Source organism: Uloborus diversus, chromosome 6 (assembly GCF_026930045.1).
Source record: "Uloborus diversus isolate 005 chromosome 6, Udiv.v.3.1, whole genome shotgun sequence".
Classification (NCBI taxonomy): Eukaryota; Metazoa; Arthropoda; class Arachnida; order Araneae; family Uloboridae; genus Uloborus; species Uloborus diversus.
Window position 1 is genome coordinate 35,822,192 of NC_072736.1, and position 26,116 is coordinate 35,848,307.

The 26,116-nt window shown below is 37.3% G+C and overlaps 1 protein-coding gene across 1 annotated transcript in view; it reads right to left on the reverse strand.

The window, feature by feature from the left end:
• Positions 1-26,116, reverse strand: part of LOC129224339 (elongation factor-like GTPase 1) — a 328,060-nt gene continuing 301,944 nt past the window's right edge. The window contains exons 21-22 of the mRNA XM_054858780.1: positions 18,628-18,812; positions 1-225 (exon numbers count right to left, since the gene is read on the reverse strand). Of these exons, the coding sequence (XP_054714755.1) occupies positions 37-225; positions 18,628-18,812 (374 nt within the window). The 3' untranslated portion in view covers positions 1-36. The remainder of the gene's footprint in view (positions 226-18,627; positions 18,813-26,116) is intronic.

Below are 26,116 nucleotides of genomic sequence, written 5' to 3' on the forward strand. Positions count from 1 at the left end.
TTTTGAAGAATTGCCGACAGATGGCAGCAGTGAAGTTCATTTATTTTTGGTAAGTGTTCTTTGCTTTTCTGCATGCTCTACGATTTTTTCATCCACGAGAAGTCCCTTTCTCCTCCTGACAGCGTTCATGTACTTGCGAGCTCGATTCTCAACATCAGCTTTCTCCCCAAAATGAGCGTATTCTTCTTCTGTACGCGGAGACCAAAAAGGATCCACATCAACAACCTGAAAAAACAAGTCAAACATAGTAAAATTTCAGCGGAAGGCGTAAATTATCATAGAACAGCAGGAGGGAAATATGGCGCAATTGCGCCATCAAAATTTTTGGGAGAGATTTTTTAATTTATTCATTTAAATTTGTTTATTGATTAATTTTTAATGAAATTTTTTTAGTCTATTTTATTCTGTTTATATTTCATTTAATTTATTTTGTTTTGTTTTGTGTGTGTGGTGGTGTGTATGTGTGTGTCATTGGCGTAGAACAGAACTTTTCTAATAAAATATTAATAATATTAATTGAAAATAAATAAAAATATATTAAAAAAAAATAAATAAATAAAAATAGATCGAAAAATAAAAAAGGAAAAGAGGGTTGAGATTGGGGAGGGGGGCGTCATTGAATTGGGGGGGCACCCCTGTAGAACAGTCAAATGCTCGAATAACGATCAAACACACACTAAGGGACATCGATACTGTTTTTGATTTCGAGAAATACTCACACCCCGTACATCGTAAATTGTACCCCTGGATTCGAAAAAAGTTTTTAGTACAATGAAATACCGTAAAAACGAATTGCAAAGGATCACAAATTTTATTCGTAACGGAATTTGAATGTAATGGAATTTTTCGGGACTGAAAATTTTTTTTTTCGTTGAAACGGATATTTCGTTGTATTGGTATTCGTTGCAACGTGAGTTCACTGTTTTTGCATATGAGAAGCCATTGAGAATGAGGAAGGTTGTGCAGCTTACAATTCTTCATACAGTGAAACCTGTCTATAACAATAAACCTGTCGATAGTAACGATATTTTCATTGGTCTCAGCAAAATGTCAAAAAAAAAAAAAAAATCAAACTGTCTCTGACGGTAACCTGTCTATAACAATATTTTTTTACGTCCCAGCAGTATCGTTGTGGACAAGTTTTACTGTATATCGCACACTACTTTCAAAAACGTCATATCTCAAAAATTAGCGATTTTGAGTTATGCCTTTTTTTTTGAACTGCCATGAATCAGTAGCATATCTCTGCAGTCTGCAAGACCTGCATTTCTCTAGCTGAATACTTCTCCGTTAGAGAGCAAAAGTGTTGTATATGCATTTTCAAGTATTTTCGGAATGTTTTTTTTAGGGATGTTACATCTCGTGTTGTGCTTGATGCATTAGGCATGAAACATCTGTGTCGTTCACTGAAAGATGGTATTTATTACGAAAACAGCATTACACACACAAAAAAAAAAGTTTTTTTTTTCTTTTTTTAAATCAAGAACGCACTGTTTGCATTTATGTGTTGGTTTTGTCAATAGAATAATTAGTAACGATAACGCTTTTAAGATACTTCAAACCGGTATTTTTGAAATTTAGTGCAAGAACGTCATAAACAAAACGCAACTTTTTAAACCTTACTTTTACACTTCTTCTTCATGACAGGGGCGTAGCTAAGGGGGGGGTTTTGGGGACAACCCCCCCCCCCCCCCGAAAAGTTAGTCTCAAAAAAAAGAGAAAAAGAAGAGAGAAGAGAAAGGAAAAAATTCCAAGCGATTACACACACACACACACACACACACATATATATATATATATATATATATATATATATATAGATAGATAGATAGATAGATATAAAAGAAGTAACCCCCCCCCCCCCCCCGAAAGTCGGGTCCAGCTACGCCACTGCTTCATGACACCAAATTTTCTTGAAAAAGATATTATGCATAAGAAAAAGTTCAATCAGTGGCTTGAAAATAATTTTTTACTACATGGTATCCAGAGCTAGATGAGTAGACGCATGCGCGCACGCCGTGCGCGGATGCATCCGTTAACGTGCGGATACATTCGCCGCAGAGTTGCACGTCGTCCGATAATCGTAAAAGTTCTTAAATAAAAGATGATTAGATCAATCAGGGCCGGATTTAGGGGAGGGCAGGCGGAAGTACTGCCCCGGGGCCTCCACAACAAAGGGGCCCCCACAGTAAAATTTCTACAAAATATCCCAACATTCACGGGTCAAAAATATCGGATATATACATGTATATCATAATAATCACAATTATATATATCAAAGTATCGGAAATTTTCGAAAATATGATGATCTTTTTGAACCCTGATTAGGGGTATCCACTCCTTCGTTGCCCCGGGCCCTCCACACTTCCAAATCCGGCCCTGAGATCAATTGAAGTTCAATTTGGAACGAATAAGAAGTAAAGATAATATCTGTACTTATAATTCGTTTTAAATTGATATTGATATTATTTATTTAGATTGTAAACATTATTACAAGATATCACCCGCGCATTCGGTGGATGTATTCGCTGCTGTGCGGATACTCTTGCGGTAATCGTTCAAATTCTTACTGTTTCCTTCTAATTTGCTTTAAACTGATATTATTTAATTAAATTGTAAAAATTATTAATAGATTGTATATACGCAAGCACGTAAGGCGAATATATTCGCTGCTGTGCGGATACATTCGTTGCGGGCACGCGCATCTCGCGACAATCATTCAGGTTCTCCTTCTTTACTTCTATTTTTTTAAATTAATATTGCTAATCTAAAACGTAAAATCATAGCTAGGTAATATAGACGGACCAGATACATTCGCTGCTGTAAGAAAATATTTGCTGCTTTGGAGGTACATTCATTGCGGACATGCGCATCTCGCCATAATCGCGAGTAATGTTCCAGTTGTCCATCTGTCCTTTTTTTTCCTTCAGTTAAAAAATTAGTAAAATGTTAATCCTCCCTTTTCTTCTATGCATCAAGTGGTGACAACTGAGCAATTCTTTTCATGTGGCTTTGTATTTCCTTTTTTCCTCTTCTTTTTTTGTGCTCATATCAAATCACAAAAGCACCTCTGTGGTTTTAAAGCTTATCATATGTGGCCAGCAAGTTCGCACCTGCCGTATTTTTGTAAGTTTGCACCGCACCCGGCGTAAGCGCCGCGCTTTCAGTTTAACAAACAATGTGAAAGAAAAGTTGTTTCTGTTAGGTTTTTTTTTTTTTTTTTTTTGAAGATATCTGGAAAGCAATTTAAGCAGATTAAATTTTTCAAAAAAAAAAAAAAATCTTAACTACTTACTGATAGTTAATTACACTAAATCCGACAACCACGGACTTTGCCGGATTTCGGATCGCTGCCGAACATTTTTACATTGCGCATAAAAAAAAACTTTGAACGATCCCCTTTATGCATCTTTAAAACAGGTACTTACTTTGAAATAATTACAGGATAAACTCGCTTAAATTTAAGCACCTTCATCCTAAAAACGATGCTGAAAGCAGGGGATTAGGACTTAACCGCGAAATAAGAATTCCGCAAAATTTTCCGATCTTTACTCGAAAATTTGGACATTTTTTCGATTTTAGCTCAATCCTTTTAACTAAAAACTAAAGACATAAAACGCATTCTGGCATAATTTTAAATTATCTTCCCATTAATTAAAAAAGATTTAAATTACAGTAGAAGCTAAACTGTGCAAAAAAGGCGGGACGCGCCGATTATGAATTCATCAATTTTTTACACAGTTGATCGCTTGGGGGAAAAAGCGTGTTTAATAATGCTACCAGAAATTCAAAAGGAAAATTTTGTTATTTTTTATTTGAAACACATTTTGAACACATTTCCGATCATTTCGAGGAAAGTTCCAAACATTTCATTTTCCTTCTTTTCAAAATAAGTTTCTTCTGTAAAATGTTATCAACTAAAAAAAAAACATATACGCCGCACCTGCTGTATCCGTTGCATCGTCAATTTATATTTTTTTTTTTTTTCGTAAGTGCCGCGGTCCGAAAATACGGTATAGTTTTGGAATCTTTGCGTGCATTGGGCTATTAAGGGACCAAAGGCAGATGGGGGTCTCGCTCCTACTGGTATCTCTCATCTCCATGAATAACACTTTTGCTAATAGATTTATTGAACTTATTTTTGTCCCCTGCCTCAATAGAGCATTTCCAAGAAGCAGCGAATTGCTAGTTTTTCCTTCATTCTCAGAAATTTGGGTATCCTACTGATTTCTTGATTTTTCTGCTTAAGAAAAGAAAGGTTCCACCAATGTATGATCTGCAGTGGAAATATAATTCCCAAAAATATGTGAGCTTACGAATGCAAAGATGTCTGCTAAAAGAAGCTTAGTTTTAAAATTTTGAAATTTAGCTTAGGTCTTTGCATCCACAGGCTCACATAATTGGCATGAAAATTAGTTCCTCGTAACCTCAAAGCATATACACTCAGGAACATTAAAAATAGCGCCTCAAGAAGGAAGCTTTGGATTGAAGTAAAATTTAGTGTACGGAAAAATACGGATGAGAGATACACTTCATCCCAAAATCTAGACAATTAAACAAATACAGGCTAAGAAATGAGAAAAATACAGTGCTAATTCACTAGCGCGTTGGACCCCATTTGCTGCAACACATGACGCAATACGGTCCGACATTGAGTTACTTTAACTTCTGATGTTGTTCTGAGGCAGATGGACCCCTAAATTTTGAACAGCCTCTTCCAAATCTTGCACAGAGTAGCACGGCGACATCTGGCGTTTCAGCTGATCCCATACATGCTCTATAGGGGACAAGTCGGCGGAGCGGGTTGGCGATGGAAGAGTCTCCAAAGGACGTAAGAAGTCTTGAGCAACTCTAGCTGCATGCGGGTGAACATTATCTTGCTGGAAAGTTGCTCCTGGAGGTCCATTTAAGAACGGTCCTGTATGTGGTTGCAGAATGTCATTAACATAACGCTAGCCCATTATGGTTCCACGTTCCACAAATAGAGTGGACCGGCTATCATAGGCTATAGCCTCCCAGACCACTTTGGCCGCTGTGTGGGTAGTGTGCTGTTCGATAGAATGGATAGACTTGTACCTTTCTCCAAGGCGCCTCTACATCCGTTCGCGGATACCATTTGACCCCAAAACGAATCAGGATTTATTACTGAGCACCACCTTTTGCCAGTCAGTGGCTTTTGCCCCACATGGCTCTGGCTTCGCACCATTGCAGACGGAGTTGCCGCGTTTTGGTGTTAAAGGCAGTACACGAAAAGGGCGCTTGGTCGGCAGATTTACTTCCGCAAGACGTTTAGAAATGGTTCGGGGAACAATTGCTACCCCTACGTCTGCTTGTATGGTGAAACGAGTCACTGTGTGATCCACGAGCGCTTGCCGCACGATACTTCCATCCTCTCTCCTCGTGGTCTTCCCGGTCGCTCCAGACCGTTTTTTTTTTTTTTTTGCACGTGGGTACCATTTTGTGTCCACTGCCTCCAACAGTTTCTAACGGAACACTTCGAACAATCCACCTGGGCAGCAACACGGCTCGTCGACCAGCCCGCAATTTTCATGCCGATGATCAAACCTCTCTCAAACGCGCTTTTAACTGTGAGAAACGTTTACCCGTCGATCTCGTCTACCTGGCATCCTTTACTCATTAAGGTTCTCGAAAAACCCGACTGTAATCGTAACATTTAAAAGTCTTAAATTATGCACTGGTTCATATTGCACCTTTTCCCCCATTTCACCGATACTGTAGAGTAAACGGTCATGCGCATTGACACCAAACTTGGATCATTTGCATATCAAATGTCACTCTTCTTATATGCAAAATTTTGCGATTGTCCCTTTCTTCTTTCTTGGGGCGCTATTTTCAATGTTCCTGAGTGTAACTGCAAGTATTTATTTCTTATGATTAAAAATGTTTTTTCGTTTTTTTTTTTTTTTTTTTTTTTTTTTTGAGCAATCACATTGCTTATTGTTCTCATTTGACGGTTTTGATGCTCCTATGACTTAATCCTCCCCCCTCCTTCTGACTCCGATACTGTTCTTCTAGCGAAAACCGTCTCCAGGTTACGTCCATAGCCTACACACACACGCATACATACACACACCTACACACATACACATGCCAGTATACAGACACAAACACACACATGCACACACCTACACACTCATGCATGCACACATACACAAACACACACCTACACACACTTGGGGCATATCTCGTAACACTTTAGTGATAGGGATCGGAACTTTGTACAAGAAGTTTTTCAAAATTCCAAAAACTCAAATTTTAGACGATCTTAGCGGTCATTAAATGGTGTTAGGAGACTCTTCTCTGGAAAGTTTTCAAAATTGAAGTCTAAAAATAAGCAATAAAACAACACTGATGACGTTAAGGTAAAGGAAGGATGGGATTCATTCCTCCGGAATTTTGTAGAAATAGAAGTTCCAAAAAAAAAAAAAAGTTAATTTGGATTTTGACATCCTGAATTCAAATTATGTTTTTCGCAATCACGAGTGTGTGTGTGTGTTTAGGCGTTTGTGTCTGTGTGCAGCATGAGTGTGTGCCTATGTGTGTGTGTGTGATCGTGTGTGTATCTATTCGTGTGTAGGTGTGAGTGTGTATATGTGTGCGTGTGCGTGCATGTAGGTGTGTGATGGTGTGTATCTATGCGCGTGTGTGTAGGATATGAACGCAACCTGGATACTGTTTTCGCTGGAGGAGCAGTATCGGGAGGGGCCGGTCAACGATGGCAAGGGCGCCCATATAGGGGGGCAAGGGGGGCTCAAGCCCCCCTTTGAAATGAGAAATTCCTTGCTTTTAATGCTTTTTTCTTTGCAAAAATGGTAAAAAAATCTCTTTTCCAGCCATTAATGAGTAAGTTACTAAAAATATCAAATTTTAATATGTCTAATCTGTACTGAAATCGGTTTCTATGGGTAAAATGCTCTGCTAAACCATGAGGAAAATTTTTGAGCCCCCCCTTGAAATTTTGCATATGGGCGCCCTTGAGCAATGGTGCTGCAGAGGGAGGCGGGGGGAAATAAAATCATAGGAATTCAAAACAGTGAAGTGAGAACAATAAGCAATGTGATTGCTCAAAAACTTAATTTGAGACGATCTTCCATGATGTTAGGAGGTGAAGAGTTGGAAATTAGTAAAAAAATTAAAAAATGTGAAATCGATTGCCCCTCCTTGAATACTTTCTGGATCCGTCCTTGACAGATAATAAATTTCATTAAGATGCTCCGAAAAAAGCAGTTTTTTTTTTACTGCTTACTTTTTTTTTAATCACATCTTCTAAATCGTCATTAAGTCTGCAAACACAATTCCAAGTTATTCGGCATTGAGTAGTATTCACAGCACACCCTCATTTTCATTCATTAATCGTCTGTAATTACTGGTTGTCCAATTTCTGATTTTCAACGTACAGTAGACCCTCATTTTACGCGGATGGGTTTTGATTTGACGCGGAAGCGGCATTGCAAACAGAGAAAATTTTCCTCTCTTTCAACTCCTGTGACTGCAGATTACATGCATACATTTTGGCCTGCTAATAAACGAGCTTGGGCCGTGTGGTTTTGTGGTTGGTTTCAGATCTTTTTCTTTCCTGAAGTAATGTTATAAAACTCATTCAATAAACTCATTGCTCTTTGAAAGAAGAGCTTTAAGAAGTGATAAAGGAGTACGAAGCCAACGAGGATACCGACATCGATGACACCCAACGAAAACTTTCACATTTAAGGTTTTGGGTCATTCATTGGTAATGGTAAATGATCTTTCTGATTTGTGAGTGAAGAAAGATTTCGTCATGTAAGTGACGCAAGAGATCATAGATGCGTTAATGCCCTACAAAAAACTACAGAGAAAAATAATTCCAGATGGCAGCCCGGGCCCCGACTTTAAGAATTCACTTGATTTTTGGCAACGGAGGCAGAAAATACAATTTGGAAATGTGTTCTAGCTAGCTCATTAAACACATCCTCATGCTTCAAGAAATAAATCACCACTTTCAAGTTTACCACAATAGCTTCAAAAGGAATTTGAAGCCCTCACTTTCGAATTTACCACAATAACCCCAGAAGGAATTAGAAGCCAGTGATTTATACAACAGAACTAGGTTGCGAAGCAAAAAAAAAAGTACATTTATTACAAAGCCATTCCGTCTCACTCTTCATCTTTTATTAGACTTCTTTTTTTTTTGTGACTACGCCCCCTCGCAAACCAAAAAAAAGGGGGGGGGGGAGAAATCAAACAAGGGCAGGTTGCATTTCTTTGGATTGCAGCCCATTAAATACGATCTTCCCTTATCCGTTCTGGTGTTTCCGATTTCATTCCGAACGTTGTTATTCGACCTTCCCTGGGCCCCACCCCTGACGCATGCACGGCACGTGCCGGCCGAAGTCAGGTGCGTGGTGCGTGTTCGCGCGCGCGACCCACGCGTGACCCCTGACCTCCCCCTCTGTCGACCCCTGGCCCTGAAAAAGAAGATGTGGGAGAGGTGCTTTCTCGAATTCTTGCAGATCCGTCTCTGTTTCCATTCTGAGGTCTTCTTTCATTGGGAGAGAAGGAAAAAGAAATGGTGAAGGGGGGAGGATGGAATTCCGAAATCATGGATGTCGTCATCACTTAGCTATAGAAGTTTTTCCAAGCAGGGCCAAAAAGCCAAACCAAACAACAATCAGTGTCACGTGGGGGTTTCTGGGAAAATGATGAGGGTTATTATTGCTTGTACAGGTGTAAAGAGGAAGAGGAACAAAGGAGGGGGAGGAAATTGAACTTTTTGCTCAATAAGAACGTTTAAAAAAGAAAAAAAAAACAGAATGTCCCAGAAAAATGTTTACCCTCAATGAATTACTGCAACAAACATAATTGTCACGATGCAGAAAAGTTTGAAATATGAAAATCAAGTGAACCAAAGTAGAAACCAGCCTTTCAACGAGTGTTCAAATTGTTGATCGTTGATCAGTGTGGTACGGGCACAGCGGATAATGCTGATCAATGGAATGCAAAGCGTTGCTATTTCGTACTTTGATTGGTATTTGGGCGCAGCCCTGCCCTAGTGGCTGCTCTCAACTCATTGACTAAAAATTAAGCTAGCCAGATTTCTGAAATATTCAACCGGGAACCGTAATGTCCCCTCCCCCTCCCAACGTTGCTTGTATTCAAATAGGTACACACTCTTGGCTGGTTTTTAGAGTGTTTTAGATAATAGTTCATTCTCAATCCTATGAAATGGTTACTAATTATGAACCCAAATAAGGGTGTAACAATACTTGAAAATGACACAAGCAGATAAATTTAAATATTTTATTTCTTGCATGATAATTTTAGACGGTTACTTATGTAAGAAACACTTTCAATGAGGAATAAAAATTTGAACAATACGTATTTACATGTGCTTTTCACTGGCTCCGACTTCTTTTCAGACAGTTTTTTTTTTTTTTTTTTTTTTTTTTTTAATCTTGAAAAATTTTTTACAAGCTAATTGGATATTCATTTTACATGTTAATGTTAGTTGTTGACATGTTAATGAAGTTAATATCCTAAATAATTCTTCACAGAAAATTATTTTTTTACTTTTTTTTGTTCATGTGTACTCAAATTTATCTTTCACCGGGACATGAAGTAAACCGGCCAAGACACTGGGATTTTTCCTGAAAACCGGGATGTCTGGCAAGCCTACTAAAAATTGTTTCGAGATGTAGTAAACATTGTGCTTGATACGTCCTTAAGGGAAAAAAATCCTCGGGGGTCAAATCCATAGACCGTAGGTGCACTAGCAGATCCAGGAGAGGGGTAAAGCGCTTACCCATGTTATCAATAAAAATATTTAAATGTAATTTAATTTTATTCGTGTTCTGGCCCACGAGATTTATCTTATAATGAGGTGCGACCCTCTGGAATCTGGTAAAAAAGATTGGACACCACTAGAGTAGATGGTCGAAAAAAATCTAGTAACCAACCCTCTAAAAACAAGAGTTAGTTTTCAAAGGTAGTTAATTTTTTTTAATGTTTTTTGTTCCCGAAAATTGATAAATCAAAAGAATATGTTTGATGCGTGCAGTATGATATGAGAATGGTGGATCTTCGATCCTGACCCCCCCCCCCCCCTTGAGAAATTCCTGTATGCGCCACTGCCTGTAATGAAAACAAATTGATAAAAATAACCTGATAAAAGCAAAAGCAATGTTCGGGGGGTTTCAAGGAACGCCTTTATCAGTGCCCAAACACGCGAGTTTAGGGATGAAAGTCCTCCAAGAAAAGCCGAAAACTTCTTATTTCTTGATCTCGTGTGAGTGAGACTCTGAGAACCATTTACTATTCAATTTGATTGCAGATTTGAGCCCTATCATGTTGAGTATTTCCAATCTGAAGATCAATTCACCACAACATCATCATGCGAGAATTGAATGCTACGAAAAACAACTTCAACCATCGCTTGGTTGAAGCCCGTTTTTCGTAGGATGCCTTACTTCCAGGGGCGTGACCAGGAGGGAGGACAAACTTTTTAAAATAAATGGTGAAATATTGGGACCTTATATCATTAACACAAAGGTCTAAGGTAAGGACGTGGGGGTAATCAATACGGGGGGGGGGGAGACGTAAAAGTCATCTGTGACGGACCCCAAAATTTCCGTGCACGCGCCTGCTTACTTCATATGTATTTTTCAGAGCCGGATCTTCGATTTTTATGAGCCGGGTCAAATCTTGAAACCGCCACCCACACCCATCTTCCATCAAGTTTTTTTATATCGAGTTTCAACGGAAAAAACCCCACAGAAATAAGTTGAATTTGCCGCCCTCCGAAATTGTCACCCGAAGCAAGGACCCTGGCTTGCACCCCCTAACTACATCAACACTGATACTTATAATAGTCCGCATATAGGGGTGCCCACCTAGGGGGGGGGGGTCATGGCGTAGACTGCGCAATTGAAATTTTTAGGGGGTTGTTTTGAGGGGTATTTTCGCTTTTTGGGGAAGGGGGCTCTTTGCGACTATTAGGGGAGCGCGCCCTTGTTCTAGGGGGGCAAACCTGCCGAATAACAGGGGTGCCCATCCCGCCCAAGAGCAAAGGCGCACCCCCCCCCCCCCGCCCAAAAGCGAGAGTCCACCTAAAAATGAGAAAAATTTCAATGGTGCAGTCTGTGCCATAATCCCCACTACCCCTAGGTGGGCACACCTGCGTATAAACAGTTCCGAAATGGAGGGAAAGTGACCGACTGCGAGTTTCGGAATTTAAAAGCCTTCGACTGTCATGCCTTCACCTTAAAATCGGTCCGACTCTGACTCCACAGTCATTGGGAAAATTGCATTTTAATAAACTGCTTTGTTAATTCAGAAAAATATCAATTCTTTAATTCTGAATTTTCAACACTTTTGAAAAATGGTAACAAATGACTCTCCTTCTCTCCTGACCCTTGTGAAGAACATTACGAAAGAATTTTCTTGACCTTGTGAAATTGTAAAGCATCGCTTCAGTTTTTTTTTTTTTTTTTTTTTTTTTTTTTTTTTTTTTTTTTTTTTTGCTTGTGTGATGGATTTACTCCATGTAGACGTTTTTGCAGTTCGTAAAAACAGCATTTTAATACACTGCCTTCTCTTTTTCAGAAAAAAAATAGCTCTTTTATAGTGAGTTTCGACAAATTTGAAAAATGATAACGAAGTGTCACTCCCCTCGCCCCCTCCTCTGACCCTTGCAAAGGAAGTGTACGCAGGAATCCGGGATAACGCTCCCGAGGTTCAAGAGAAGATTTGTGGGCTCGTCTTGTGGCGTGAGGCTGTTCTCAAGGACGGTCATATATCACCCCTCCCCGGCTGAAAGAAGGGAATGGAATGCGCGCGCGTGGGTGTCTTCGAACGATTCCGAGGAGTGGCACATTTCGCGCGCGCCTTGCACGCGCCCGGGCTCGCCCAGTACACGCTTGCCCCCCCCCCCCCAGAGGGCGCTCCCCTTGCATCTATACAACGCCCACGCTGCCATCTTCACTTCGACAGGATCGTTTGTCACCATCTTTTTCTTCCAGTGATTTTTTTTCTTATATTTTTTTCTGAAATTTGTTCGAATATTCTATTATTTGAAGAAATACAAAGAAAATGGTGTGTGTGTGTTGGGGTTTGGGGGCTTTTGAAGCATTGTGTCGAAAAAAAAATACCATTTATTCGACACAATGCATCAATGCATGAAAACCCATTTTAAAAATAAACAGTGATGGAACTACGATTTTTCCGAGCCGGAGCTAATCTTGAAACTGCAGCCCTTACCCCTTACCCATATTTCTTCAAGTTTTAAAATCGACTACAGATGGACAATGTCGTTCTTTTTAATAATCCGTTCATCAGAGGATATCTCATTTTTTTCACCCTCTCATTGGACTCGTTCATTCAAAAAAGTTGCAGGTGTTCTCTCATGTTCACTGTAAATGTTTCACTCAATCATTAATTATTTTTTTTAAAGAAAAACAACTAAGATTTGCTTACAAAAAGAAAATATGCCAAAAAATTAAATTAAAAAATATTTTATTTCGGTTTCGACGCATAAAGCAATTATAATTTATTTGGTAAGATATTCCGGTCACCGAGTGGTAAGATATTGTTTCCCATTCCAAAAGCGGCAGTTAGATTTTAGCTTGGTACAACTTCAAAAAAAATAAATTAAAAAAAAATAAAGTTGATGTGACGTCAGAAGATACCCAAAATTGATCTTAAAAAAAAGAAACGAAAAAAAAAACGAATATCGTCCTCTAACAAAATTTGAAAGCTTTGAAAATAAAGAACAAAATACAAACTTACGCGAAACAGTGCATATATTCTGAATTGAAATATCATATCTCTTACGGTTACAGGTGAAAATAAAACAAAAAAAAAACTTTAATATGTAAAAAATTAAAGTGATATCAAAAGATAAATAAATAAATTAAGAAATAAAATGAGAAAGAGAGAGAGAGAACTATAAAATAATATCGTCGTTCATTTTTTAGGAGATTGTTTTGCACCGTTCAAATTAAGGAGTAAGTCATTTAGACCCAACATATTCCTAATATCGACGAAAAAAAGAGAAATACGGTGTATTTGACACCCCCAGGGAAATTTCCGCTCCCCCTCCCTCAGTCCAGGACTGAAAATTAAACCAAAACATAAAGATGAAGCTGTGATCATATCATAGATATAATTTTCTGCCTGCCCCAGGCATTCGAAATTAAAACTTTATTAGAGATAGTCAAACAGGGCCATCCGAAGGGAGGGGGCAATCGCCGCGGGCGCCACAAAATGAGAGGGCACCGCAAGGCGCCCCTCATTTCGTGTATCATAGACGCACAGTCATTAACACACAAAATAATAATAATAATAATTGCAATACTGTCCAACCACGAATTGCATGGAATTTTCAAACGTCCAGATAAGACGAATCTATAATAATAATAATTGCAATACTGTCCAACCACGGATTGCATGGAATTTTCAAACGTCCAGATAAGACGAATCTATAATAATAATAATTGCAATACTGTCCAACCACGGATTGCAAGGAATTTTCAAACGTCCAGATAAGACGAATCTATGTGAATAAGGGGGAAAGGTAAAAATTTGATGCGCTTATTCCGCTCATTTGAACGAGACTCTGCTTGTGCAAAAGTTGACATCGGTAAAAAATAATAGATTCGTCCATTTCCGGCTGTAAAACGGATGTTTGTCTTTGCATACAATCCGTGGTCAGACAGAAATTCTTTATTTTTTCCTAGTCCACAGAAATATTCCTTTTTCCCAGTCTCCAAAATAGTCATTTTTTCCTTTGTAGCATTGAAGCAGATAGAAATTCTAAGAATATAAAGGTATAGAACTAAACAAAAGCCCCCTTCTCCATTGTCTAGTTCCCACCAAATTTCTTGGAATTCTGCCCCTGTGTGCAGGTAGGTAACCAGAAGAAAGTTTTAGGGCACATTGAAAGGTGTTGGCACAAATAGGTGTTGGGCACATTAGAAAAAAAAAACTAATAAATAAAAATTTTGATCTGATAAGAAAGGGGGGGGGGGGGTCTGGTCCAAAGTTTTGAAACGGTTTTATAATTTATAATCAACAAATTATTTATTCGTATTCTTAATTTGATCAATATGAGTAACTAATTCAGCTTTAATTTTCATTGTTCAGTTTTGTTGTTCATTAATATTTAAAACATGCAAGTATGACACGTTCGCGCGTGACGCATATTGATGCACTGATGTCATAACTAACTTGATTTTTCTGTATAGGGAGGGGTGGGGTGGGTGGGGGGGGGGGGGGGGTCAGGAAACTTTCTCCCCGTGCGTCGTCAGCTCTTCGGACGGTCCTGTAATCAAATTAAAAGCAACAGTAAAGCCAAATTTCAAATATTGCTTCATATCCTCGTCTGAAATCATCTTTGTATCCGTGTCTTCCACAAACAACATGGAATGTCGGTGCTTATGTTCAGTACTATGTGACTGTTACTGTACGCATAACGTTATAAGCGTTAATTAAGTTAACGTTAATTACGCGTACATTGACAAATAAAATAAAGAAAGTCTCAGAAACGGTTGATAACGCATTTTTCTTTTTTTTCCTTCAGCATCATTCAGTGGCGGATTTCCAAGTTTTGGGACCCGTCATAGTGCATATTTGGGGCCATTATCTGTCACGGAACCATGTAAAACATTTATCATGTGCATATTTGTAACTTCTTATGGTTGCAGGGGTCTTCGCAATGGGGTTGTTTCCTTCAGTCAAAAGTACTACTTTTAGTCACTGAATTTGATAGAATGAGCAAAAAACATAAATGAATAAAATAACATGGACCCAGAAAATACTTTCATTTTCACAACAGTTACGTTTTAATACTTTTTTTTAAATATCCGATTTTTCAAACAAGGTGTGGTCTCTATGACGTCACAAATGATGTACTTTGGCGCATTCCACTGGCACGTTGAATGTTTACGCATGCTGTTTACGCTTTTCCCGGTTATGATAATTCAGAAGCGAATTAAATATTGCGCTCTACGCTTGCTATCAACCACATCGTTGCCACTGCATATGAGTAAAGAAGTGAATTAAATATTGCGCTCTGCGCTAATGGCAACAGTGAATGGCAGTTCATCATTTATGATGTCATGCGCAGAAGCTTAAAAAATAAAATTGAGTCTACGCACCGATTTAAACAATTTTTAAAAAATAGTAAGCTTTGTCAAATTATTTAAAAAATGGTCAGATCCTATGTTTTTAAGCAAGCTATTTCAAAAAAAAAAAAACTTTTAAAATTTCGGAAACGGCGTCATTGTGAGATGGGTAAAGCCGCCACTGGCACTATCAACACTTTCAGCACGCTAGGATCCAGCTTCTGGTTTTGGAGCGTGTCACTCTTCTGGAAGGGAGGTCATAAGTGTCATTTTCTGGGAATAATAAGGGACACTGGGACGAATTTTTCGAACCCCCCCCCCCCATAAGCTCCAAAAACGAAGCTTTAGGTTAGCTTTTTGTCATGACCCTCATGACCTTAGAGCGGGAATTAGTAAATGGAGAAAGTAAGGCCAGTCATTGGCTTAGCAAACAGGGCCCGAAGATATCAGGGGGCTCTAGGCCATATGCTTTTTTGAGGCCCCTGTGTAGTCAACTCTTACAATTTTAGCCATTGGCGAAAACAGTTTTAGCTATTGGTTAAAAAAAAATTAGCCACTTGAGGGGGGTTCCTAAAAAGTGGGGGCTTTAGGCCACGGCCTAGTTGGTCTATTCAGCAATCAGGCCCTGTAAGTAAAAGCTTACCCAAAGACTCCAAGTCACGTGACTCAACAACGACGAATGGTTGGCACGTCTTGTGTGAAACAAGCGAAAGAAACCAGATTTCTTCCAATGCTTTGTTTTAAAATCTTTCTTAGATCTTCAAATACTTTGCTTAAAATCAAATGCTTTGCTTAAATCTTCACTCCATCCATTTTATCTCTTCTCATTCTCCACACTCATGACCTCTCTCTGGATCTGCGTCTCACTTTTAGTGACCCGTCGTACACTACCAAAAGTCGGGGTTTAATATTCAATAGCAATTAATTCCAATTAGTTTAATTCTGTGTACTGAGATAAAAAGGCAGGAAATCAGGTCCTATCGCGGTCGTGATCTCGAATCTCATCCTTGTCAATCTCCCACGCACTATTTATTTACACAGAAGTAAAAAAATCAGAAATGTCCTAAAATTAAAAAAAAAAGACATTTGTGCAGCAAGGAATAACAACTCAATTAACGGCTGCAGGAAGTAGGATCAGCGTGAGCTCAGTTTCACTATGCCACAGAAGCAGCACGAGAGGCGATAAAATTTCCTTCTTAAGTTTCCATTAATGAATTCTTCCCTTTCCCCCACAAAGTCAAGAGAAAAAAAAATATGAGAGAAAATGGACCAGGAAACAATGGGAAGTTGTAGCTGAGATGCTCCTTGTAAGTTACAGAACATCCTGTTTTGAGACACGGAGTAACAATCTAACGACACATTTTATGATGTCACAGGTTTCGTAATAAATTTTTAGCCCCCAAGGAGATAACCTTAATTTTTGACATGGTCAAGAACACTGCAGACATCATTTAATTGAAATGTCCAAATTATACAATGCATCTAATAAATATGACTAAAGCCCTCTTGTAAACTGACCTACATTAAATGATTTCTTGCGGTTGTCTTTCATACCTTTCCTGATGAAGTTGGACATTTAATATCAATGATGAGTTGGTCATCTATAAAACATAACATAACCAATGAACAATGATTTCTTGATGAAGTTGGACAGTTAATATCAATGACGATTTGGTGATGTAATACAAATTACCTATGCTGTCTTGCAGAGATGTAGTTGGAGAAACATGTTTGGGGGAACTCACCGTGGCGTTTGGGGAAGATTCACGAAAAGAAAACGAGGTTCGAAGCCAATTTACATTATTTTTACAGCTAAAAAAAAAACATATTTCGGGGAGGGCATCTCCGTGTGTCCTTTCTCAACTGCAGCACTACCCTTTTGTAAATTGACTTCAAATTGAATGATTTCTTGCGATTATTATTCATATCTTTCCGGATGAAATTGGACATCTAATATCGATGATGAATTGGCCAACTAATAAGTATGACCAATGAATGATGATTTCTTGCGGTCATTCTTCGTACCTTTCCTGATGAAATTGGACATCTAATATCTATGATGAATTGGTCATCTAATAAATATGACCAATGAATGATGATTTCTTGCGGTCATTCTTCATATCTTTCCTGATACAATTGAACATCTAATATCTATGATGAATTGGTATTCTAATAAATATGACCAATGTCCTTCTGAAAATTGACTCACATTAAAAGATTTTTTTACTGCCATTCTTGTTGATTTTGCCTTTCCTGGTGAAATTCACTAGCTATGTGCCCAAATTCGGATAAAGTTCAAAACTGAACCGAAGTTAATTTTGATAAAAACGCTTAGCTGTAAAGAAAGATTCGATAACTCGCATAAAGATTCTTCTCTACAAATCGAAACAAAAAATTTCGACATTCTATATTCGACCCCATCTCTAGCATTAATTCTTAGCTACTATGTTCAAGCCACGGAATAACCATTATTTTTTTGTGGTCAGCCAAATATTCAATGCATTCTGTTTCTGTGGTAATTTACCAGTCACGAAAACATCCGATCTTTCCAATTATCTAAATTACCTGCGCATCACGAAAACACATAGCAAATGTGTTGACCGCATGCGGATTTAGATACGTACTGGAGTGCAGTGATCATTAGCATTCTACGAAATATTTCGCATTTTTTAAGCATGTTGCTAGCTGTTGTCTAGAGGTAGATCACCGATGTTTCGGTAAAAGTAATGAATCACTTAAATGTACGCTTGAGTTGGTAATTTTCCAAATGTACAGTATTTCTTGAAGAATGAATACTACTTTAAAACACGAATCATAGCATTTCGATGTTTGAAACTTTTTTCGTTTTTGTTTTTCTTTCCTAAAATAAATTTCAGAAATTCAGACAAAGGTCAAATGCAGGAACGCCATGATGAGAGGTCGGTCACTGTGACTTCAATTTTTTTTCATCTTATTCTGTAAATTTGGAGACAGTATTGCTGTATTGTAATTAGTCTTTTAAGCTTTCTTTCTTTTTTTTTGATGATGCCTAATGTCTCTTGTTATTAGATGTAGGTACTTACGCATATACGTTTGCGATTTTTTTTCCTTTAATTATTCGGCAAAAATTCGAAGTTTTATTCCGTTAATTCAGAATTTTCCCAACCGATAAATTTAGGTTCGAGGACCCTCTGGTCAAATTTATTTATTTACTTTGAAAAAAAAAAAACTTTTACAGGATGTAGACTAAAATATAAATTGATATATTATATATAATATTATAATTAAATATATTATGAAAAAATGTTTTGTACTTAAAAATGAAATTGATTTCCAATTCGCAGAGGCTTCAACGGTTTCTATTTGGTAAAATAGGGGTGAAGAAAGTAGGTTTGCGTCACCGATAATGAATATAAACGCAATCTAAAAACTTCTCTCTCATCTTTCAAACCAAACATAAACCAGCTCATTCAAGATCAAGCATCAAATTACCAGAGTCACACTCTTTGTTCAATGATAATCAATTAATTACCTCCCAGTGGCTGAAGACGAGTTGAGGCATAGCCATGCCGCTGGTTTGTTTGCGGATTTCGTTGGCGAAGTCGAAGCTCTCTGTAACAGGCAATTCAGCAGTTACGTGGAAAGTCTGCGAACCTTCCTGCATGTCGGCGTGTAAGATTTTCCCATGACGACGACCCAACACTGCATACATCTTACCTGGGGGAAAAAAAATCATCATTTTAAGTTTCAATGTTTCTATTTAATTTTTCATAATTCAAAAATTAAAAGTAAGATTTTGCCTCACAGTCATCTGGTAAATTTGAATCATGTGAGTCAAATTCACACTATTTCATATTTTTTGGTATGCGGTAGAACTTCAAAAATCCAAATCAATTGGGACGGATCCAGGGCCACTGAGAGCCAAGACGGGTACCTTGTCAGTTATGTCACAGGGCCCTTCCCGCCTCCAAAAAAAAGAGGGGGGAGAAGAAAAAGAAAGGGGGGAGATAAAAGAGAAAAATAAATAAAGGGGGAGGGGGGAGAAAAAATTTAAACTGCTTACTAGAAAACAATTAACTCTATTTTAAGTGCCACAGAGTAAATTTTTCTTAATCTTGACGCTTTCTCTTCTTTCTTTTTTTTTTGCGTTAGTGTCGCCTCCCCCCCCCCCCCCCATGGCAAGGGCCTCTAGTTTCCGACTAGGCTGACATGGCTTCTCGTCGGGCTTGACCGGATCCTACTTGGATAATCAAAAAGTTGGATAATGAGATTTTTTCGAAAAAGAGGTCTGATCCAATGGTTTACCGCATGTATGTTGAAAATGAGAGAGAGAAGAAACTAATTTCAAAGAAAACTAACTTTTAATTAATCAAAAAAAAAAAAAGGTAAGTCTTTTTATGCTAAACGTACTAACAAGTGCTGGACAGTATGTACTATGTAAATTCCGTACTGTAAATGAAAGTCCTTGCTTGCTGACTACCAAACGGCACGACCTTGAGGGTCACGGATTTGAACAAAATTCTAGATATAGGTCAATTCCCGCTAGGTATGAGCGTAGATAAAGCAGTTTGACTGCATAGGCCCTAGTTTGGCTGCAACGGGGGTCAGAAGTTGATAATTTGGACACAGGATGCAACGGAGTTTCCTTTAAAATCACCATTTTTGTCCATTTTTCTGCTACTGTACTGCAGTATGAGCCATTTGCATGCTTACCTTCGAATTAATTATGTTGGATACTATTTTTTAATAAGCGTTTCTCAAATTTAAATTGGTTACTACTTTTAATTTCAATAACTTGAATGCCAAAATAACATAGTTACAAGATATTTATCGTTTGCAAATGAAACTAATTATTTTCGTTTTATATTAATTGTGTGTATTTATCGTTTGCTAATAAAAACATTTACTTTAACTGGATATTTATCGTCTGCTATCAAAGATACCCCACATTGATAAGCAAAAATGGGAGAGGTGAAAAAGCTCTGATTTATTGCACATAGCACACACACAAAAAATAAAAAAATAAAAGATCGTTTCGACTTTTCAAATAACTTAGATAGTACCCATAAATAAATACGTGTACTCAATTATACTCAATTTACTAACAAAAGATGCCAAAGGTGTTGGGAGATTGAACGTAGTGTCGAAGTCTGAAATTCCAATGGAAACACCATTGCATTTTTAGGGCCAAACTAGCAACTTTGGGCCTTCATTGCAGCCAAACCAGAGCCTATGCAGTCAAACCACTTTACCTGCGCTCATACCTAGTGGGAATGGACCTATAGCTGGAGTTTTGTCAAAATCCGTGACCCTCAAGGTCGTGCCGTTTGGTCGTGAGCATCTCGGTCAAAGAAAACTGTTTGACTAACATGGCGGGGGAGGATAATAGCGTGCGTCGACAGAATCGTTAATTTGAGAATCGCAACAAGTACAATCTCCTAAGTTTCTTGCTCAAATTCTGAAAGCGAATCGGATAATCAGAGGTTCGGAGTTCTGCTGTATTTGATTTCAAATGAAACTACGTGACCCATTGATGCATTCTGTTGGCAAGGTTATATGTATCAGTTTTCTACTTTTAAAAGGTATCAAGAATGACCCTTTATATAAGTGAGTATGAAGTGAATAATTAATAAATGTAAAAAACGTTACTGCTTTCAAACTCTTTAAAATTATTTTAATTATGCTCTTAAACATATAGATAATTCCAGTCAAAATATTAATAGCTCTAAAGATTATGGTATATAAATAAAAAATATTGCTCACTTTAAGGAATGTTTCCTCGCTAAAAGCAAGTTATGCTCCCACAAATTTAACATTGTACCAACTAAGAATTTAGGATGCCTCGTTAAATCCGGATTCTCGCTATGTCAGGGATCGTCGCTCGTCACATAAACGAATTCGAGTTCGGCTGTAGTTACGTAAATTGATAATACTAAAACCATTGGAAATTTCCTTACTATAATTTGAGAAGTCTTGTGGACTACATAAGAAATATAATGATAGCGCTACATACACCCCACCTCACCACTTACGTCACAAAAAAAAAAAAAAAAAAAAAAAAAAAATCCCCCTCATCAGTTAAGAAGGGTTAATATGAGAACTGTAACAGCTGCAAAGTTTATGTCAGAAAAACATCCAACTTCTTTTCAACTCACATCAAGCAAGAACTGCACTCAAACTCAAGAAGAAATATACTAACGGTACAACCACAGTCCCCAAATGTTTATTCTTATTCATATCACAGAAACTTTCAACTGGGCAATAGCAAATAAATCTACTTCTTCTTTATCCTCCAAGAACCACCTGCTACATCCACAAGAAGAAAAAAACACAACGTTTCACTTTCATAGTCTAAGTCCACTGTACTTTCCCTCATGACAACTTTTATGACCATACGTATATCTTCGACAATAGTTCTTCGGATTTTAAATAACAGCCTGGAATAAAATTTTAGGATCAGCATCTAGATTGCAAACCATAAAGTAGGATCAAGAAGGGAGGTGTACCCCACACTCAAACAGGCAACATGTGGTTCTACTGACAATTGGGGGGTTGTTTATGTAGGTGGCTATTATGTTTTAGGAGTACAATAAATGGTAAGCATGCGGGCGTGCACCTGATCAAACACGGGGCACGCTGGTGATGGCTTTATTATGGATGCAAAGACCTTGCATAATATTTTTGACGATTCCATCGAGAGGGGGGGGGGGGCCTAATCACCCAAAAGGCTCCGGAAGCTTGAGCTTCCCCTCAGAATGTTTAGGGGGTCCAAATATCACTAAAATTGCTTAACAATTCCAGTTTCAGCTTTTAACTGAGTTTGTAAATAGATTGCAAACATTTGAACTTGCTTAACAAAAACGTTTGAAAGAAGTTATTGAAAGTGAGGACACATTTGATCAAATGTAACTACAAGCTAGATTTTCAAATGTGGAATTTCATTCAACTCTGTTACGATGTACTTTTATGACATTTAATTTCTTTTGTCAAGAGTCAAATATGATTCAACATGTTACTACCCAAATTTGCAGAGAACTCGCAACATATGTAATAAGCAAAATTTCTGTCAGTCGGTAAGGTTGAATAAACTTAAATCTGAATCCTGTTGGGCCACTTAGCATTAGTCAGTGTTGTATCAATGTGATTAGAATATAATGTTTAGAAAAGTTTTCCCAACCAAAAAGTGGGGGGCCCCAAAATGAGGCCGAGCTTCCCCTAATTTCACAGGTTAATCGGGCCCTAGGAAGAGAGGACAGAGAGAGACCTCCACAGAAAATAAGGGTCATTCTTCAAAAAGTGTAACTTTTCTGTCACACGCCTTTTGCAGAAAAGATTTTAAGGAACAATTTCATTTGACAATGGTTTTTAATTTCATCAAAAATATAGATATATCTACACAGTTATAACCAGGGGTTCCAGACGAGTGAAAATATTCCCTCTAAGGTGAAAGCATAGTGCCTGAAGGAGCAATGCCTTCCAGAAAATAGAGGCCAGAAAATAGAGCAGAGGAGCCAAAACAGCATGCAATCGCAGAAAGACTCATTGCGCATGCGCTTTTTGCCTTAGACATACATTCAACCACCTCAATATGGCGGACAAATAATGATTGCGTTTGTGTGTCTCTCACATTGAATGAACTACACTATTGGATTAAAACACAACTTTTCTAGGAATAATTATCCGAAATTACAAGTAAGTACAGCTTTTGATCACTTTGTAGCTTTTAGGGCTTTCAAACATAGTTAAGTGTTTAAAAGTGCATTTATTGCTTTTCAGTAACCGTTAGCCTTCTAGTTCCCGTTTACCGTTACTATCGTGAAATTTCCATCATTCAAAACGCTACTAAAAATGTCTGTCATTACTTTCTTGAATACTCGATAAGCAGCTTTTATTAATCACCAAAAGAACCTTAATAAAAATGTTTCTTGTGCTTCGTAATTATAACAGAAAGCTAGCGAGAAAAAAAATCTCTCTCAGTCTAGCTCTTTTTTTTTTTTTTTTTTTTTGCTTTCTCATTCAAGTGTTAGAATCATTTCCTGTTAGCGGTTGGTGCTCGATAGCGTTAGAAATTCCTTTTGGTTTTTTATTTAACTGGTTGAAAAACTTTATGTGCATTTTATTTTGTTACTCTTGATTAACGTTTATGAAACGATTTTGTTCTTCCGTAATTGTAATATCCATGAATATTTTTGGCTCATCATGTAAATAATCCACAAGTACAGCTATGCTTCATTTTCGGAAAACGTCATGTTTTAGTAAATGTATAATTTCTCACATGTTTTAAATAATTACTCGTTTTTAAATTATAACGTATTTGTGACAGATCTTTGATACCAAGTGGAGGGGTAGATATTTATTGTTTTATTAATTTTTAACATTACTTTTTGTTAAAAAAAAAACATCAGAACCCTGAATTTTTTCACATGTTTTTTAACGGCCCCAGAGTTATTATTCATATTATTTATTTTATGAATTTTTAAGAAAACGATAAAGATTTCACCGGTCCGCAAAGTTTTTCATTTGCTTTTACCGCTCCCGTGGGTCAAAAGAGGTTGAGAAACACTGAGTTAGAGCACGATCAGATGAATTAAAGCTATGAGCACTTCTTAACTATGTTGAAAGCTCTGAAATATGATCAAATGCTTTAATTACATGTTTTAATCATTCCCAATACCGAGTTCAATGTGAAAATGTCCAAAACGTAGACTAACATAAATCAAAACAAAACTTAAAAAAAAGAAAAAAAAAACACAACTTTATTCAAAAACGCACACGGGGAGGAGGATCTATAGTAAGGGTGCCATTTCTCTCTCCGAAGGTTCCTTTTTTTCACTCCGGCTGTCTAGTTTTTAAAAGGTGCCTGTTTTTCACCCTATTTAGAGGTGCGATTTCGGCTCCGTATTGGGTGCCGCTGGTGAACAAGCGTTTCTCCCCTGAAAGGTGCCGAATGCATCCTGTAGTTTTAACAGTGTATTTAAACCTGCTAACATTTTTTTTAATAATAATTTTTATTTTAGTATCTTTTTGGTTCACAACGCATGTGAATTCTCACCTCCGTGGCATGTCACACACCTTGTGTGACTGTTTAAGTTGCTTAATAACTTGTTTAATTAAAAGTATGTACTTATTTATTTATTATTCCTTTCACAAGTGTCTCAAATACTAATTGTTTAATTGCGTTTATTTTTTTAATATTGTGTTTTAGTTCGTTTTAGTAGGACAATGAGTCATGTCACACAATAAATTCTCACCTCCGTTACCTAAACACAAAATACCATTCCTCATTAACACCTGGCAGTAATGGCATCAAATTTCATTTTCCATGATACAAGAGAGCCCCCTTGTTTATTTTCAGTCATAGTTGTAATTGTGAGATTTTTAACGAAAAACAAGAAGATATATTTTGCTTTAAAAACTTAGTGTGGTTATTCTGACTTCTCACCTCCGTGAACTTGAATTTCAGGGATGTAAATTAATGTAAGAAAAGAAGTGAACATGTTTTCATATGCTTAACAAGTGCAGATTGTAGCAACGAAGAATTTTTTTTCCCCTGAAAAAAAAAATCCATTAGGCCTATATTAATGGATAATTCTCACCTCCGTGAATCTCACCTCCGTGACAGATTTTATCAATGTCATTATTTCTGCGGTGAAAATAAATGATGGAGGGGAAATACATCAATAATAGGCATTCTACCAAATTATAAATTGCTTCGAAGTTACTAAATGCTATTTTTTAACATACATTTGAAACTACTAATCAAGCCGTACTTGAATTAAGAGAGCTTAATATTACATTCCCACTAATCATTAAAATAGTTGACTGTTTGCACAAGCAACAAAATTACTACTTTGAAATTCAATTGCCCTCGATTTTTAAATATTAAAAGTTTTTTCTTTTTTTTTTCCCCTGAACAAGGCATTTTTAATTTTTTTTATTTATGAGTAAAATAATTGGAACTTAGCTGGGCCATTGTTTAAGGTTACTTTTAGTAGGTAGCACTTTCATGCAAGAATAAAAAAAAGAAAACAAAAGGTTTCGAAATTGAAAAATATTTGCGTTTAAAAGTTACGTTTTCTGGAGAATGACCCATAACAGAAAAGAGAGTTGGAGAACGTTATGTGTGAGTGAGGAAATGGTCTTGACGTTTAACATTTCGGCTCTTTCACAACATTCAACTACGGAATTGTATAAAATAAATTAGTGCAACAAGTACGAAATACAACGTTCATGAAGCACAAATTAGCAATTCGTTGCAGACACGTGTTTCGGGGGTTAAGGAAACCCCTTTTCCATGCAAAATGTGTGAGCTTTGGCCTTAGGGATGTTAAGTTATCTTAGAAAAGCAACGAGATGGATCAAGAGATAGTATGAATAGTAAAAAAAATGGGAAATAACAAAACATAAATAAATCTGGAGAAGAAATTTATCGCATAATTTCCATCCAAAAAAAAAACTGTTAAACAATAGATTTCTCAAAAAAAAAAAAAAAAAAAAAACTATGAGCACAAATTTGCTATTGCAAAAGAAACCGCACCTAAACAAATTTGCAACAAATTTTCTATTGGAAATTGCATCGAAAAGTAGGTTCTTGGAAACCTCTTAACACGTGTCCGCAACCAATTGCTAATTTGTGCTTCATTGTGTTTGTTAATATAACTTCTGTTTTACATTGTAAAAAGTTTCTGAAACCTTTTTGAAATAAAGAGATACTTTTTCGAAAACTCCAGAAAACTCCGTTTTAAAGCTCTTTACACTATATCTAGGTTTCTTTTATAAAATATTGGGTTTTGTCTCGGAAACCAAACGGAAGTTGCGTGGCTGGGTGCGCACAAGCAAAACAGGCCGAAAGAGAAGAAAACGATTTCCAAAATACTCCGCAATGTTTTTTAAAATTTCCGAAGAAAATTTCCGACCCATTCAGAAACGTTTTCGAAAATTACAGAAGGAGGATTCCGAACACGGAGACGATTTTGGAAATTTCAAGAAACGCCGCTGCCCCATAGAAACGTTACCTGATT